The 18698-nt window shown below is 45.6% G+C and overlaps 1 protein-coding gene across 1 annotated transcript in view; it reads right to left on the bottom strand.

The window, feature by feature from the left end:
* Window positions 1-18698, bottom strand: part of LOC129050015 (programmed cell death 6-interacting protein-like) — a 75506-nt gene that overhangs the window by 18285 nt on the left and 38523 nt on the right. The window contains 5 exon segments of the mRNA XM_054531303.2: window positions 382-482; window positions 1633-1654; window positions 1656-1787; window positions 4890-4966; window positions 4969-5016. Of these exon segments, the coding sequence (XP_054387278.1) occupies window positions 382-482; window positions 1633-1654; window positions 1656-1787; window positions 4890-4966; window positions 4969-5016 (380 nt within the window).

Here is an 18698-nt window from a genome sequence, read left to right as displayed (position 1 = left end):
TTGAGAAAACAGGACAATAATTAAAACTGTGAATAATCAACATGCTCAAGTATACATGCTTGTACCAAATCACCAATGATTCAGAACTACACAATGCCTTGATTTGATAAAAGTATTGAAAACAGATGGTCAACATTTTCCAGAAAGAGTTCTAACTTGGAAAAACCAGTTTAGTAAAAGGTAAAGACAAAAGCATCCCTAAATATAAAAGAATTGTTCATGCATCTTAAATTAAAAAAAAACTATTTCTACTATATACTTCAGATAACTCTATTAAAACTTCAAATTTCTTTATAAGTTTCAACTTGCTTCTTATACACAAAAAAGTCTAAATACTTCCACATGCAAAGTAAACAAGTGTTTATAAAAACAATAACTGACCTTGGGGAGAGTATCTTTGTATTGACACTGTTTGAAAGCATCACCAAAATAATCTGCAGCCTGATTAGCCAATTTAGCTACGATGGCATCTTTCATTTTATCTGGAATACAATATGAAGGTTGACCATTATAATTAAAATAAATATGAGCTAATCTGACATGTCTCAGTATAAACACTGAGATCACAAGTTTGTACACACATCTTAAAACATCTTTCTTGATGAAATCACATTTTCGCATAAAATTTAAAACAGACAAAATAGATTAGTGGTTGCCAGCAGTGGGGGAAAGGGGAATGAGGAGTCACTGCTAATGGGTACACAGCTTCTTTTTGGGATGATGGTAATGCTCTAAAATAAGATAGTGGTAATCAAAACTCTACAAATATACTAAAAATCTTATGTTGTATACTTAGAAAGGGTGAACTTTAGCGTATATAAATTCTATCTCACTATAAGCTGTTATTTTAAAAGAAAAAAGTATTCCAATTCCTATTTCTTCCACATGATAACTTAACCTCTTATTTTCAATTTCAGCCCATATTATATATTCAGCCCATATTTCAATCTCTCATGCTAACTTATATGCCTTATAAGAATTATTCTTCTTCCCTCATTCCCAGGGCCAGGGACTGTGCCTGGATCATTCCTTCTTGTCATTTAGGTCTACTTTAAAGAGGACCTCCTGAAAGAAAGCCTTCTTGACTAATGAATCTAAAATTAGCCCAGCTTCCCCTACATCCCTATCCCATCACCATACCACCAGCCACTATCATATAATTCTTTCTTATTTTTGATAGCAATTATTTCTGAAATGTTATAGCAATTATTTATGAGATTATCCTGTCTACTTAATTCTTGCTTATCATCTCTCCTGTCGCGAAAATGTAAGGTTGTTTTCTAACTCCGTTTACCCAGAAACTAGAACAGTGACTGGCACAGGGTAAGTACCCAATAAATATTTGTGAATAAATGTTTGACATGTTAAAAACATACATAAATACTATTCCAGAATGGAGTGTTTAAAGACAATTACCAAAGATCCATTTCATGACTTCAAACACAGCCTACATTCTTAAATGTGCATTTGTGCTACAAATTCAGAAAAGGATAGCTGAAAATTTTCCATAATCCATGTATCAAGTTCAAGAAGGAAAGCTCGACATTGCACATATTATAGTCTAACCACTTTCTTAATTTAAAAGCCTTATCACTTCTTTTCACATGCAACGAAAAGAAAAATTGGAGTTACCTCTTGTGGCTTTAAAAAAAAAGTAGTTCTTGAGCCTGTGCCAGCATAATAAGACTGAGGGTCCCAACAGTATCTGGAGATATGTCCACGGTAGGCTCTCGATTTAAGGCAGATAAAACTGTCTCTTTAATATGTAAAAAGGCACCATTAGCAAACTAAGGGGGGAAAAAGAATTTATTTAAAATCTATAGGAACTCAGCAAGACTTAATTTCCTACTGTTACACATAAAAGGCATTTCAAATGTTAACTCAGTGAACAGTTAATACATTTAAATTTTTGTATTATGAAAAACCAATCTAAAACATCTGACCTACAGACAATAAGGTTATCTTTCTAAAACTCTATAGCGTAACAAGAGATTTAACAAAGATTAAAAGTAAATTACAAGGAAAAACAAAGTAAACTAATGGAACAATCTGATTAAGCTATTTTTAGACACACTTCCTCAAAATTAACATGAGAATAGAGGCAGGGATAAACATTAAAATATTTTTAGTACTGCAATGCTCTTGCTTTGGTCCCAAACAAATTCATCTTTCAAATATAATTAAACATGCCATAGTAGTTTAGTAGTTAGGGGACACCCCAAATAGTACATACACCTGGTCCTCTGAGGAACAGCATTACTACCTATTGCTAGTGATTTCTGTCTGGCCTTCAGAGCTCGCTAGTGAAATGTTCCCCATCAGATTTTTCATCTCAACTATATTTTGTTAATACTAAAATAACTTTGCTTTTATGAAACAAATTATACTAAGAAAAAGAAATAAATCAGTCTGAGATCTAAAGGTGTCATGAGTTGGCAGGGTGCGGTGGCTCACGCCTGTAATCCCAGCACTTTGGGAGGCTGAGGTGGGTGGATCACCTGAGGTCAGGAGTTGAAGACCAGCCTGGCCAACATGATGAAACCCCATCTCTACTAAAAATACAAAAATTAGCTGGGCGTGGTGGCACACACTTGTAATCCTAGCTGCTTGGGAGGCTGAGGCAGGAGAATCGCTTGAACCCAGGAGGCAGAGGTTGCAGTGAGCCAAGATCACGCCATTGTACTCCTGCCTGGGCAACAGAGCAAGACTCCATCTCAAAAAAGAAAAAAAAAGGTGTCATGAGTTAGATAAATAGACAACACAGAGAAAACTCAAAGTCAAATGTATTAAAATGAACAGCATGTTTCTGCAGTCATTAAGTATTATAAGACCAGAGTATCTGCTAGGAATGAACAACTGAACTTGTTTAGTAAACTAGTGGATCAAAGTCTGAGTCTCTCATTTACAGATAAGGAACTGGAGGTACTAGAGAGGTTAAAGAACTTGCCCAACAACACAAAGCTTCTGGGTGGCAAGCAGCCTAGACAAGGACCTAGGTCTAATACCACCAGTTATCGTTCCATGATACCAGGTGCCCTGCTGTGAACCCTCACAGAATGCAATGCTTCTTTCATAATTCAGAATGACTTTTCTAAAATCTCATATGCCAATTAACTGAGTTACAGTTAACCAAAAGCTAAATAACATTTTACTTCGTTTTCACTACTCTATTTTATTTTATTTATTTTGAGACAGAGTCTTGCTCGTCACCCAGACTAGAGTGCAATGGCACAATCTCAGCTCACTGCAACCTCCGCCTCCTGGGTTCAAGCGATTCTCCTGCCTCAGCCTCCCAAGTAGCTCAGACTACAGGTGCCCACCACCACACACAGCTAATTTTTCTATTTTTAATACAGACAGGGTTTCACCATATTGGCCAGGCTGGTCTGGAACTCCTGACCTCGTGATCCACACACCACGGCCTCCCAAAGTGCTGGGATTACAGGCCTCAGCCACCACACCCGGCTTGTTTTCACATTTTAAAATATTTGCCATGTATAGCCTCAAAAAGAAATAGCGTATGCATTATGTTTGTCATCTATGCCCATTCAAAACTGTAAGGCAAGCCACAATTTGGAGCATGTTATTTGCTCAAGGTATATTTTCCTTTTACTTTCTCAGAATAGCATCACTCACCTCTCCCCTAACATAAACAACAGGAAAAAGCAGACTGCCTCTGAGACAAGCAAATTTCATGAGAGGTTTGGGGGTGAAACAGTGGAAGGACATTTGGAATTACATGAAATTTGGAATCAGAACTACTGAAACCCAAATGGACTGCTTTATGAAGACTTCTGACCTTTAGTCTCCTCGTATGTAAAATGGGAATGACATTATCATTATATGACATACATCACAAGGTTTATCTGAGAGTCAAATAATGTACATGAAAACACTTTGTAAATTAGAAAGAAATATAAAATGACAACATGATTATATATATTACTTATCACTAATCATTTACTGCTCTTTTAACCAAAAAAAAAAAAAAACTGAATAAATAATAAACAACTGCTGGCAGGGTGTGGTGGCTCACGCCTGTAATCCCAGCACTTTGGGAGGTCGAGGCGGGTTGATCACGAGGTCAGGAGATCAAGACCATCGTGGCTAACACGGTGAAACCCCATCTCTACTAAAAATACAAAAAAAATTAGCTGGGCGAGGTGGCGGATGCCTGTAGTCCTAGCTACTCAGGAGGCTGAGGCAGGAAAATGGTGTGAACCCGGAAGGCGGAGCTTGCAGTGAGCCGAGATTGAGCCACTGCACTCCAGCCTGGGTGACAGAGCAACACTCTGTCTCAAAATAAATAAATAAATGAAATTAAAAAAACTGCCACAAGATAACATGCCATATTAGTAAATGATTAGTACGTAAAATAGATTAGGCAACTTACGAACATTATGTGTCGGACCACATTTAAATATGACCTCTCCACAAGTCTCAAAGTTAAAATTTTATTTTCTTGCCAATTTCTTGTCTTTATTTTTGTAACATCAGTGAAATTTCAAGTGTGTCTCACTCTAAGAAAACATATGAAAATAATGTACAAATTTTTTTTAATTAGGTCATTTATTTAAAATGGATTTACCCTAAATGCCAGAGACAAAATCTCAGACATTTCATAATTTCTTCAACCAACAATTATTGAGCCTCTATTATGTGCCAGGCACTGTGCTAGGTGCTGCGTATAAAACAATGAGGAATAACAGACCTGGTCTATAGACAGTTTATCTAAGGGCTTCAACAGTAAGAATCAATTCATTTTAAAAGTGCATTCATTTAAAAAAACATCTGTTGCATAGAAGTATCTATAAACCTAAATGCAAATTATTTTCCACTTAATCCAATTTAGTGTCGATCATTATTGTAGTAACTAATTTTCCGCATACCTGGTAATGCTTAGCAGCGATTTTCAATCCTTCATCATTATCCAGGTTCTGTTCTGCTGCAATTTGGCTACTCAGGCTGCACAATTGAACAACACACAGCTCTTTCCATATCCTAAGCTTGCAAGAGCTGTAAAAAATTGAGAAGGAAAAATTTATCAGATTATTTTTTCAAAAGAAAACAAATGTTTCAAAGAGAAATACTATGACCTGTATCATCTTACTGACTCTCACAAAAACAAGTTTCCAGACCTGTTTTCTTGCTGTCATATGCTCCCATATTTCAAGCTGCCCTTACAGGCGTTTATTTCCACAACAATATTCCCATCACCTAAAATGCTAAAGAACAGTAAGTTATTCTTTCTCTCCTTCCCTTTACTTCCACATTTCTATTACAATCAAATTCAAATGTAAAAGTCATTTTCATGTCATTTCTCTCGGTTTCTGAAATTTGAATAAATTATTTCCATTTTTCCATCACCTCTCAAAATCACATTGTCCCACCACAATCGAACCAGTTCCTCATTACCCCGACTCTAAGTCAATGCAATTACCTCCTAGCTGGCCTTATGCTTTACTCCCTCATGCAAATACATTTCTCAAAAAGGGCTAGCAGATAAGCTGGGCTAAAACCCGACTCTGATAAAAAAAAAAAAAATCTACACACCTCACATTCACTTAGGATAGCTCCTATTAATAAACAAACAGAAAATAAGCATTGAGGAAGATATAGACAAACTGAAACCTTCCTGTACTGTTGGCAGCACTGCAAACTCGTGGTTGGGCATGGTGGCTCACTCCTGTAATCTCAGCACTTTAGTAGGCTGAGGCAGGAGGATCTCTTGAAGCCAAGAGTTTGAGGTCAGCCTGAGCAACACAGCAAGACCCCATCTCTACAAAAAAAAAAATTGTTTTTAAACAGCCAGGTAACGGTAGTGCATGTCTATAGTCCTAGCTACTCGGAGGCAGGAGGACCACCAGAGCCCAGGAGTTCAAGGCTGCAGTGAGCTATGATCATGCCACTATACTCCAGCATGAGTGACAGAGAGAGACCCTATCTCAAAATAAAAAATAAAAATTAAAAAAAGTGCAACTGCTGTGGAAAACAATATGGCGGGTCCTCAAAATATTAAAAATAGAATTGCTATTTTATCCAGCAATTCCACTTTTGGGTATACACCCCCCAAAAAATGAAAGCAGAGTCTCAAAGACATATATATGTATGCCCATGTTCATAGCAGCATTATTCACAAAGCCAAACATGAAAGCAACCCAAGTGTCTGTGATCTGATGAATATATAAACAAAATGTGGTATATACATACAATGGAATATTAGTGAGCCTTAAACAAGAAGGAAATCATATGCTATAACACGGATGAATCTTGAGGACATTAAGCTAAATGAAATAAGTCATAAAAAGACAAATATTGTGTGATTCCACTTATATGAGTTACCTAGAGTAATCAAATTCATAGAGACAGAAATCAGAATGATGGTTATCAGGGATGGTGGTAGGGGGAGGGGGATTGTTATTCAATTAGTACATTAATTCAGATTAGCTAGATGAAAAAGTTCTGGAGATGTATTTTACAACAATGTGAAATACACCCAACACTAGTGAACTGTACACTTAAAAATGATTAAGATAATAAATATCATCTTGTGAAATTTTTTTAAATGCAGTCTATGACTCCACTTGTATGAGGTACCTACAGTTAAATTCAGAGACTGAAAGAATGCTAGTTGCCAAGGGTTGAGGGGGGAGGGAAGAATGGGACATTATAATTCTTTTTTTTTCTTTTGAGACAGGGTCTCACTCCGTCACCAAGGCTGGAGTGCACTAGTGCAATCACACTCCTTGCAGCCTCTACCTCTTGGGCTCAATGAATCCTCCTACCTCCACCTCCTGAGTAGCTGGGACTACAGGCACAGGCCACCACACCCAGCTAATTTTGGTATCTTTTGTAGAGACAGGGACTCACTATGTTGCCTAGGCTGGTTTTTAACTCGTTGGTTCCAGCAATCCTCCCACTTCAGCCTCCCAAAATGCTGGGATTACTGGCATGAGCCACCGCCCGAGTCTGTGAAGTTATCATTTACTGTGCAGAGTTTCAGTTTCATAAGGTGAAAAAGAGTTCTCCAGATGATGTTTGTACAATAATGTAAATGTACTTAATACCACTGAAGTGTACACTTAAAATGGTTAAGAAGGCATATTGTGTATATTGTATCACAATTGAAAAATAACTTTTAACAAAGAATCTACAACAGGTCCCTATTACTTACAGAATTCAATCACTTTGGAATTCAAGATCTTGCATCATGTGCAAGGCATTGACCACCGGGCAAAATAAGGCTCCTTACAAAACACACTCAACAAACCAATCTAGGAGAACCAGAACAACACTACATTTGTATGTTTGTGCCAAAGAGTAGTACCATAAAGTAAAGCCCTCCTTGCTACAGTACTTAGGTGGCCTCCTGTGTAATAAAGGCCAGTATTCAACTTGCTTGCAAACCAATTCTAGCCTCCTCATTCTGAACTAAAGCAGATATAAACACCAGCGACTCTAAACTACTTTATTAAGGCCAAGGAGAACAGATCACCCGAGGTCGCAAGCACCAGGTCAGCCTTACCAACATGCAGAATCCCCGTCTCTACCAAAAAAAAAAAAAAAAAAAAAAAAAGCCGGGCATGGTGGCTCCTGCCTATAATCGCAGCCACTCGGGAGGCTGAGACAGGAGAACCACCCAAACCTGGGAGGCAGAGGCCACGGCGAACCGAGACCATGCCACTGCACTCCACCCTGGGCAACAAGAGCAAAATTCCACTCAAAAACAAACAAAAAAAAGGGTTTCACCATGTTGCCCAGGACAGTCTGGAACACAAAGGCTCAAGTGATCATCTGCACTCGGCCGTCCAAAGTTCTGGGACTACAAGCGTAAGCCACCACGCCAGACCGATCTATTCCCTTCTGAATAAGAAATTGAGCCAGGCACCATGGCTCACACCTGCAATCCCAGCACCACAGGAGGACAAGGCAGGCGGATCACGTGAGGTTGGGAGCTCCAGGAAAGCCGACCAACATGTAGAAACCCCGTTTCTACAAAAAAAAAAAAAAAAAAAAGCCGGGCATGGTGGCTCCTGCCTGTAATCCCAGCCACTAGGGAGGCTGAGGCAGGAGAACCACCCAAACCCGGGAGGCGGAGGCCACTGTGAGCCGAGACCGTGCCACTGCACACCACCCTGGGCAACAAGAGCAAAACTCCACTCAATAACAAACAAACAAAAGGGACCAGGTTTAACCATGTTGCCCAGGCCAGTCTGCAACTCATAGGCTCAAGCGATCATCTGCACTCGGCCATCCAAAGTCCTGGGACTACAAGCGTGAGCCACCACGCCAGGCCGATCTATTCCCTTCTGGTTAATAAACTGGGCTGGGCGCGGTGGCTCACACCTGCAATCCTAGCACCCCGGGAGGCCGAGGCGGGTGGATCACCCGAGGTCCGGAGAGTGAGACCAGCCTCACCAACATGGAGAAAACCCGTCTGTATTAAAGAAAAAAAAAAAAAAAAAAAAAAAAGCCGGGCATGGTGGCTCATGCCTGCAATCCCAGTCACTTGGGAGGCTGAGGCAGGAGAACCACCCAAACCAGGGAGGCGGAGGGCATAGCTAGCCGAGACCGCGCCACTGCACTCCAGCCTGGGCAACAGGAGGGCCATTCCGCCTCAAATAAAATAAATAAATAAAATAAAAAGACAGACCGTTTTCACCATGTTGCCCAGGCCGGTCTGGGACTCCTAGGCTCAAGCCATCGGCCACGCTCGGCTGTCTGAAGTCCAGAGCCACGCCAGGCCGATCTATTCCTTTCTGCTTAATAAACTGGGCCGGGTGCAGTGGGTCACACCTGCAATCCCAGCACCCCGGAGGCCAAGGAGGGCAGATCACCCGAGGTCTGGACCTACAGGCCAGCCTAACCAACATGCAGAAACCCCGTCTCTACCAAAAAAAAAAAAAAAAATGGCGAGCATGGTGGCACCTGTCTGTAATCCCAGCCACTCGGGAGGCTGAGGCAGGAGAACCACCCAAACCCGTGAGGCGGAGGCCACTGCGAGCGGAGACCGCACCACTGCACACCAACCTGGGCAACAACAGCAAAACTCCACTCAAAAAGAAAAAAAAAAAGGGACCAGGTTTCACCATGTTGCCCAGGCCAGTCTGGGAATCATAGGCTCCAGCGATCATCTTCACTTGGCCGTCCAAAGTCCTGGGACTACAAGCGTGAGCCACCACGCCAGGCTGATCTATTCTCTCTGGTTAATAAATTGGGCCGGGCTGCAGTGGCTCACACCTGCAATCCCAGCACACCGGGAGGCACAAGCAGGCGTATCACCTGAGGACCGGAGCTCCTGGCCAGCCCGACCAACATGGAGAAACCCTGTATCTACCAAAAAGAAAAAAGAAAAAAAAAGCCAGGCATGGTGACTCCTGCCTGTAATCCCAGCCACTCGGGAGGCTGAGGCAGAAGAACCACCCAAATCAGGGAGGCGAAGTCCACGGCGAGGCGAGACCCCGCCACTGCACTCCACCCTGAGCAACAAGAGCGAAATTCCGCCTCAAATAAAATAAGTAAATAAAATAAAAAGAGAGACCGGTTTCACCATGTTGCCCAGGCCGGTCTGGAACTCCTAGGCTCAAGTGATAGGCTATGCTCGGCCGGCCGCAGTCCAGAGCCACGCAAGGCCTATCTATTGCTTTCTGCTTAAGAAATGGGGCCGGGCGCAGTGGCTCACACCTGCAACCCCAGCACCCCGGGAGGACAAGGCGGGCAGACCACCCGAGGTGGGGAGCTCCAGGCCAGGCTGACCAACATGCAGAAACCCCATCTCTACCAAAAAAAAAAAAAGCCAGGCGTGGTGGCTCACGCCTGCAATCCCAGTCACTCGGGAGGCTGAGGCAGGAGAACCACCCAAACCCAGGAGGCAGAGGCCACGGCGAGCCGAGACCGCACCACTGCACTCCAGCCTGGGCAACAGGAGGGCCATTCCGCCTCCAATAAAATAAATAAATAAAATAAAAAGACAGACCGGTTTCACCATGTTGCCCAGGCTGATCTGGAACTCCTAGGCTCAAGCGATCGGCCGCGCTCGGCCGTCCGAAGACCAGAGCCACGCCAGGCCGATCTACTACTTTCTGCTTAATTAATTGAGCTGGGCACAGTGCCTCACCCTTGCATTCCCAGCACCCCGGGAGGCCAAGGCAGGCAGATCACCCGAGGTCGCGAGCACCAGGTCAGCCTGACCAACATGCAGAATCCCCGTCTCCACCAAAAAAAAAAAAAAAAGCCGGGGATGGTGGCGCCTGCCTATAATCCCAGCCACTCGGGAGGCTGAGGCAGGAGAACCACCCAAACCCGGGAAGCGTAGGCCACAGCGAGGGGAGACAGTGCCATTGCACTCCACCCTGGGGAACAAGAGCAAAACTCCACTCAAACAGAAAAAGAAAAGGCGCAAGGTTTCACCATGTTGCCCAGGACAGTGTGGTACTCACAGGCTCAAGCAATCATCTGCACTCGGCCGTCCAAAGTCCTGGGACTACAAGCGTGAGCCAACAAGCCAGACCGATCTATTCCCTTCTGATTAATAAATTGAGCCAGGCACAGTGGCTCACACCTGCAATCCCAGCACCCCAAGAGGACAAGGCGGGTGGATCACTTGAGGTCGGGAGTTACAGGCCAGCCAGACCAACATGCAGAAACCCCGTCTCTACCAAAAAAAAAAAAAAGCCAAGCATGGTGGCTCCTGCCTATAATCGCAGCCACTCGGGAGGCTGAGGCAGGAGAACCACCCAAACCTGGGAGGCGGAGGCCGCAGCAAACCGAGACCACGCCACTGCACTCCACCCTGGGCAACAAGAGCCAAAATTCCACTCAAAAACAAACAAAAAAAAGGGACCAGGTTTCACCATGTTGCCCAGCACAGTCTGGAACTCAAAGGCTCAAGCGATCGTCTGCACTCGGCCGTCCAACGTCCTGGGACTACAAGCGTAAGCCACCACGCCAGACTGATCTATTCCCTTCTGAATAATAAATTGAGCCAGGCACCGTGGCTCACACCTGCAATCCCAGCACCCCAGGAGGACAAGGCAGGCGGATCACGTGAGGTTGGGAGCTCCAGGAAAGCCTGACCAACATGCAGAAACCCCGTGTCTACCAAAAAAAAAAAAAAAAAAAAAACCGGGCATGGTGGCTCCTGCCTGTAATCCCAGCCACTAGGAAGGCTGAGGCAGGAGAACCACCCAAACCCGGGAGGCGGAGGCCACGGTGAGCCGAGACCGTGCCACTGCACTCCACCCTGGGCAACAAGAGCAAAATTCCACTCAATAACCAACAAACAAAAGGGACCAGGTTTAACCATGTTGCCCAGGCCAGTCTGCAACTCATAGGCTCAAGCGATCATCTGCAATCGCCCATCCAATGTACTGGGACTACAAACGTGAGCCACCATGCCAGGCCGATCTATTCCCTTCTGGTTAATAAATTGGGCGGGGCACAGTGGCTCACACCTGCAAACCCAGCAAACCGGGAGGCCAAGGCAGGTGGATCACCTGAGGTCCGGAGATTGAGACCAGCCTCACCAACATAGAGAAAACCCGTCTGTATCAAAAAAAAAAAAAAAAAAAAAGCCGGGCATGGTGGCTCACGCCTGCAATCCCAGTCACTCGGGAGGCTGAGGCAGGAGAACCACCCAAACCAGGGAGGCGGAGGCCACAGCTAGCCGAGACCGCGCCACTGCACTCCAGCCTGGGCAACAAGAGGAAAATTCCGCCTCAAATAAAATAAATAAATAAAATTAAAAGACAGACCGGTTTCACCATGTTGCCCAGGCCGGTCTGGAACTCCTAGGCTCAAGCCATCGGCCACGCTCTGCTGTCTGAAGTCCAGAGCCACGCCAGGCCGATCTATTCCTTTCTGCTTAATAAATTGGGCCGGGTGCAGTGGGTCACACCTGCAATCCCAGCAACCCGGAGGCCAAGGAGGGCGGATCACCCGAGGTCTGGACCTACAGGCCAGCCTGACCAACATGCAGAAACCCCGTCTGTACCAAAAAAAAAAAAAAAAAAGGCGAGCATGGTGGCACCTGCCTGTAATCCCAGCCACTCGGGAGGCTAAGGCAGAAGAACCACCCAAACCCGTGAGGCGGAGGCCACTGCGAGCAGAGACCGCACCACTGCACACCAACCTGCGCAACAACAGCAAAACTCCACTCAAAAAGAAAAAAAAAAAAGGGACCAGGTTTCACCATGTTGCCCAGGCCAGTCTGGGAATCATAGGCTCAAGCGATCATCTGCACTTCGCCGTCCAAAATCCTGGGACTACAAGTGTGAGCCACCACGCCAGGCCGATTTATTCCTTTCTGATCAATAAATTGAGCAGGGCTGCAGTGGCTCACACCTGCAATCCCAGCACCCCGGGAGGCACAAGCAGGCGTATCACCTGAAGACGGGAGCTCCTGGCCAGCCCGACCAACATGGAGAAACCCTGTATCTACCAAAAGAAAAAAAGAAAAAAAAAGCCGGGCAGGGTGACTCCTGCCTGTAATCCCAGCCACTCAGGAGGCTGAGGCAGAAGAACCACCCAAATCAGGGAGGCGGAGGCCACGGCGAGTCGAGACCCCGCCACTGCACTCCACCCTGAGCAACAAGAGTGAAATTCCGCCTCAAATAAAATAAGTAAATAAAATAAAAAGAGAGACCGGTTTCACCATGTTGCCCAGGACAGTCTGGAACTCCTAGGCTCAAGTGATAGGCTATGCTCGGCCGTCCGCAGTCCAGAGCCACGCCAGGCCTATGTATTGCTTTCTGCTTAAGAAATTGGGCCAGGCGCAGTGGCTCACACCTGCAACCCCAGCATCCCGGGAGGACAAGGTAGGCAGACCACCCGAGGTGGGGAGCTCCAGGCCAGGCTGACCAACATGCAGAAACCCCGTCTCTACCAAAAAAAAAAAAAAGCCAGGCATGGTGGCTCACGCCTGCAATCCCAGTCACTCGGGAGGCTGAGGCAGGAGAACCACCAAAACCCGGGAGGCAGAGGCCACGGCGAGCCAAGACCGCACCACTGCACTCCAGCCTGGGCAACAAGAGCAAAACTCCACTCAAAAAGAAAAAGAAAAGGGACAAGATTTCACCATGTTGCCCAGGACAGTGTGGTAATCACAGGCTCAAGCAATCATCTGCACTCGGCCGTCCAAAGTCCTGGGACTACAAGCGCGAGCCAACAAGCCAGACCGATCTATTCCCTTCTGATTAATAAACTGACCCAGGCACAGTGGCTCACACCTACAATCCCAGCACCCCAAGAGGACAAAACGGGCGGATCACTCGAGGTCGGGAGTTACAGGCCAGCCTGAGCAACATGCAGAAACCCCGTCTCTACCAAAAAAAAAAAAAAAGCCGGGCATGGTGGCTCCTGCCTGTAATCCCAGCCACTCGGGAGGCTGAGGCAGGAGAACCACCCAAACCCGGGAGTCGGAGGCCACGGTGAGCCTAGACCGTGCCACTGCACTCCACCCTGTGCAACAAGAGCAAAATTCCACTCAAAAACAAACAAACAAAAGGGACCAGGTTTCACCATGTTGCCCAGGCCAGTCTGCAACTCATAGGCTCAAGCGATCATCTGCACTCGCCCATCCAAAGTCCTGGGACTACAAGCGTGAGCCACCATGCCAGGCTGATCTATTCTCTCTGGTTAATAAATTGGGCCGGGCACGGTGGCTCACACCTGCAATCCCAGCACACCGGGAGGCCGAGGCGGGTGGATCACCCCAGATCCGGAGATTGAGACGAGCCTCACCAACATGGAGAAAACCCGTCTGTACCAAAAAAAAAAAAAAAAAAAAAAAGCAAAAAAAAAGCTGGGCATGGTGACTCCTGCCTGTAATCTCAGCCACTCGGGAGGCTGAGGCAGGAGAACCACCCAAATCAGGGAGGCGGAGGCCACGGCGAGCCGAGACCCCGCCACTGCACTCCACCCTGAGCAACAAGAGCGAAATTCCGCCTCAAATAAAATAAGTAAATAAAATAAAAAGAGAGACCGGTTTCACCATGTTGCCCAGGCCGGTCTGGAACTCCTAGGCTCAAGTGATAGGCTATGCTCGGCCGGCCGCAGTCCAGAGCCACGCAAGGCCTATCTATTGCTTTCTGCTTAAGAAATGGGGCCGGGCGCAGTGGCTCACACCTGCAACCCCAGCACCCCGGGAGGACAAGGCGGGCAGACCACCCGAGGTGGGGAGCTCCAGGCCAGGCTGACCAACATGCAGAAACCCTGTCTCTACCAAAAAAAAAAAAAAAAGCCAGGCATGGTGGCTCATGCCTGCAATCCCAGTCACTCGGGAGGCTGAGGCAGGAGAACCACCCAAACCAGGGAGGCGCAGGCCACGGCAAGCCGAGACAGTGCCACTGCACTCCACCCTGGGCAAAAAGAGCAAAACTCCACTCAAAAAGAAAAAAAAAGGGACCAGGTTTCACCATGTTGCCCAGGCCAGTCTGGTACTCATAGGCTCAAGCGATCATCTGCACTCGGCCGTCAAAAGTCCTGGGACTACAAGCCTGAGCCACCACCCAGGCCGATCTATTCCCTTCTGATTAAGAAATTGAGCCGGGCGCTGTGGCTCACACCTGCAATCCCAGCACCCCAGGAGGACACGGCAGGCGGATCACCCGAGGTCTGGAGCTACAGGCCAGCCTGACCAACATGCAGAAACCCCGTCTCTACCAAAAAAAAAAAAAAAAGCCGGGCATGGTGGCTCCTGCCTATAATCGCAGCCACTGGGGAGGCTGAGGCAGGAGAACCACCCAAACCCGGGAGACAGAGGCCACGGCCAGCTGAGACCACGCCACTGCATTCCACCCTGGGCAACAAGAGCATAACTCCACTCAAAAACAAACAAACAAAAGGACCAGATTTCACCATGTTGCCCAGGCCAGTCTGGTAATCATAGGCTCAACCGATCATCTGCACAGGCCGTCCAAAGTCCTGGGTCTACAAGCATGAGCCACCACGCCAGGCCGATCTATTCCCTTCTGGTTAATAAACTGGGCCCCGCGCAGTGGCTCACAGCTGCAATCCCAGCTCCCCGGGAGGCTGAGGCGGGTGGATCACCCGAGGTCCGGAGATTGAGACCAGCCTCACCAACATGGAGAAAACCCGTGTGTACCCAAAAAACAAACAAACAAAAAAAGCCGGGCATGGTGGCTGACGCCTGTAATCCCAGTCACTCGAGAGGCTGAGGCGGGAGAACCACCCAAACCAGGGAGGCGGAGGACACGGCAAGCCGAGACTGCGCCACTGCACTCCAGCCTGGGAAACAAGAGCGAAATTCTGCCTCAAATAAAATAAATAAAGAAAATAAAAAGAGAGACCAGTTTCTCCTTGTTGCACAGGCCGGTCTGGAACTCCTAGGCTCAAGCGATCGGCCGCGCTCAGCCGTCCGAGGTCTGGAGCCATGCCAGGCCGACCTATTCCTTTCTGCTTAGTAAATTGGGCCGGGCGCAGTGGCTCACACCTGCAATCCCAACACACCGGGAGGCCAACGAGGGCAGATCTCCAGACGTGGGGAGCGCCAGGCCAGTCTAACCAACATGCAGAAATCCTGTCTCTACCAAAAAAAAAACAAAAAAAACAAAAACAAAAAAAAACCGGGCATGGTGGCTCCTGCCTCTAATCTCAGCCACTCAGGAGGCTGAGGCAGGAGAACCACCCAAACCCAGGAGGCGGAGGCCACGACGAGCCTAGACCGTGCCACTGCCCTCCACCCTGGGCAACAAGAGCAAAACTCCACTCAAAAAGACAAAAAAAAGGGACCAGGTTTCACCATGTTGCCCAGGCCAGTCTGGATCTCATAGGCTCAACCGATCATCTGCACTCGGCCGTCCAAAGTCCTGGGACTACAAGCGTGAGCCACACGCCAGGCCGATCTATTCCCTTCTGGTTCATAAATTGAGCTGGGCGCGGTGGCTCACACCTGCAATCCCAGCACCGCGGGAGGCCGAGGTGGGTGGATCACCCGAGGTCCGGAGTTTGAGACCAGCCTCGCCAACATGGAGAAACCCCTTTTCTACCAAAGAAGGAAAAAAAAAAAAAAAAAAAAGCCGGGCATGGTGGCTCACGCCTGCAATCCCTGTCACTCGGGAGGCTGAGGCAGGAGAACCACCCAAACCCGGAGGCGGAGGCCACGGCGAGCCGAGACCGCAGCACTGCACTCCAGCCTGGGCAACAAGAGGGACATTCCGCCTCGAATAAAATAAATAAATACAATAAAAAGAGAGACCGGGTTTCTCCATGTTGCCCAGGCTGGTCTGGAACTCCTACGCTCAAGCGATCGGCCGCACTCCGCCGTCCGAAGTCTAGGGCCACGCCAGGCCGATCAATTCCTTTCTGCTTAATAAATTGGGCCGGGCGCAGTGGCTCACACCTGCAAACCCAGCACCCCGGGAGGCCAAGGCAGGCAGATCACCCGAGTTCGGGAGCTCCAGGCCAGCCTGACCAACATGCAGAAACTCCGTCTCTACGAAAAAAAAAAAAAAAAGCCGGGCATGGGGGTTCACACCTGCAATTCCAGCCACTCGGGAGGCTGAGGCAGGAGAACCACCCAAACCCGGGAGGCGGAGGCAGCAGGGAGCCGAGACCGCGCCACTGCATTCCAGCCTAGGCAACAAGAGCGAAATTCCGCCTCAAAATAAATAAATAAATAAATAAATAAATAAATAAATAAATAAATAAATAAATTAAAAAAAAGAGAGACCGGGTTTCACCATGTTGCCCAGGCCGGCCTGGAACTCCTAGGCTCCAGTGATCCACCGCACTCGGCCGTCCAAAGTCCTGGGATCACAAGCGTGAGCCACCAAGCCAGGCCGATCTGTTCCTTTCTGATTAATAAACTGGGCCCTGCGCAGTGGCTCAGGCCTGCAATCCTAGCACCCCGGGAGGCCAAGGAGGGCGGATCACCTGAGGTCGGGAGTTTGAGACCAGCCTGATCAACATGGAAAAACCCCGTCTCTACCAAAAAAAAGAACAAAAACAACAACAACAACAGAAAAGAGCATTTCTATAGCTACTGATTAAATTATGCATATGTCATTTTTAAACAGCTTTATTGAAGCACAAGAGAAATACAATGAAGTGAACATAATTAAAGTGCACAGTTTGATAGATTGGTTGGCCTATGTATATAACTGTGAAACTATCAGGACAATACAAACATTTCAATCACCCCAAAAACTTTCCTTGTGCTTCTTTGTAATTCCTTCTTTCCACTCATCCCTGTCCCACTCTTTAGCTCCGGATAATCGCTCATGTGCTTTCTGTGAAATTTTGCATTCTTTAAAATGTATGTAAGTGAAATCATGCATTATGTGTACTTTTTTCTGTCTTCTATCATCAGCTTAATTATTTTCAGATTCATCTATACTGTAGCATTGATCAATGATTCATTCCTTTTTTATTGCTTAGTAGTAAGTATGAATATAACACATCCATTCAATTGCTGATAGAAATTTGGGTTGTTTCCACTTTCTGGCTATTAAAATAAAGTTGCAATGAATATTAATATATGAATCTTTGTATGAACATATATTGTTCTTGGCTAAATCCTTAAGAATGGAATGATTAGATCATATTTCTTTTTTTTCAAAAAAGCGGCCAAACTTTTTCAAAATAGATTTATGGATCAAATTTCTATTACTTCTTTAGTCAGCTTTGGTAGTTTGTGCTTCTAGCAATTTTTCCATTTCATCTATGTTATCTAATTTGTTGTAATACCATTGTTAATTTTATTTCCTCGTAACCCTTTTATTTATCTGAGGTCAGCAATAATGTCCTTTTATTCTCAGTTGTAGTAATTAAATATTTTGTCTCTCTCTCTCCAGCTCTGTCTCCCCTTCCTTCTCTCTCTTTTTTTTGCTCTCTCTACTTTTCTTCGTGAGTCTCAACTATAAGTTTGTCAATTCTCCTAATCTTTACAAAGTATTATTTTGTTGATTTTCTCTACATTTTCCCATTCTCCAATGTATTTACTTCTATTTTAATCTTTACTATTTCCTTCCATGTTTTTGCTTTGAGTTCAGTTGGCCTTTCTTTTTTACTTCCTTGTAGTAAAATGTTGGTGATTTATTCCTCATATAGGTGCTTACAGCTGTGTGTTTCACACTAAGCACTTGCTTTAGCTGCATCCCATAGGTTTTGTTGTGTTTTCTTTTTCTTCATCTATAGGTATTTTCTAATTTCCTTTGTTATTTCCTTTTTGACCTACTGTCCTTTGAATAGTGTGTTGGTTAATTTCTACATATTTGTGAATTTCTCTACTTTTCTTCTGTCAGTTTCCTAATTTTATTCCATTGTGGTTGGGGAACATACTTTGTATGATGTTGGGTCTATCAAATTTTTTATCATGAGGTATCTCTGAGTTTATCGTTTCTGGAATTTGTTGAGCTTTTGGTGTTTTTAAAAAATCAAATTTTGGAAGTTTTCAATCATTATCTTTTTCTTTCTGTTACTCTAATTATATAATCTCACTTGACCTAACTTGAAGTTCCCTAATTCTTTTTCTGACTGTTCAACTCTGCTATTTAGCCCGTCTAGTAAATTTCTCATTTTAGTTATTGTGCTTGTCCACTCCAGATTTTCTATTTGGTTCTTTAAAAAAAATATTTTCTATTTCTTTTTTTTTAAACTTTAAGTTCAAGGGTAAATGTGTGGGTTTGTTACATAGGTAAACTTATGTCATGGGGGTTTGTTGTACAGATTATTTCATC

The sequence above is a fragment of the Pongo abelii genome, chromosome 16 (assembly GCF_028885655.2).
Source record: "Pongo abelii isolate AG06213 chromosome 16, NHGRI_mPonAbe1-v2.0_pri, whole genome shotgun sequence".
Taxonomy (NCBI): Eukaryota; Metazoa; Chordata; class Mammalia; order Primates; family Hominidae; genus Pongo; species Pongo abelii.
The sequence above is the reverse complement of the archived record's forward strand: the minus strand, read 5'-3'. Positions and strand labels throughout refer to the sequence as shown.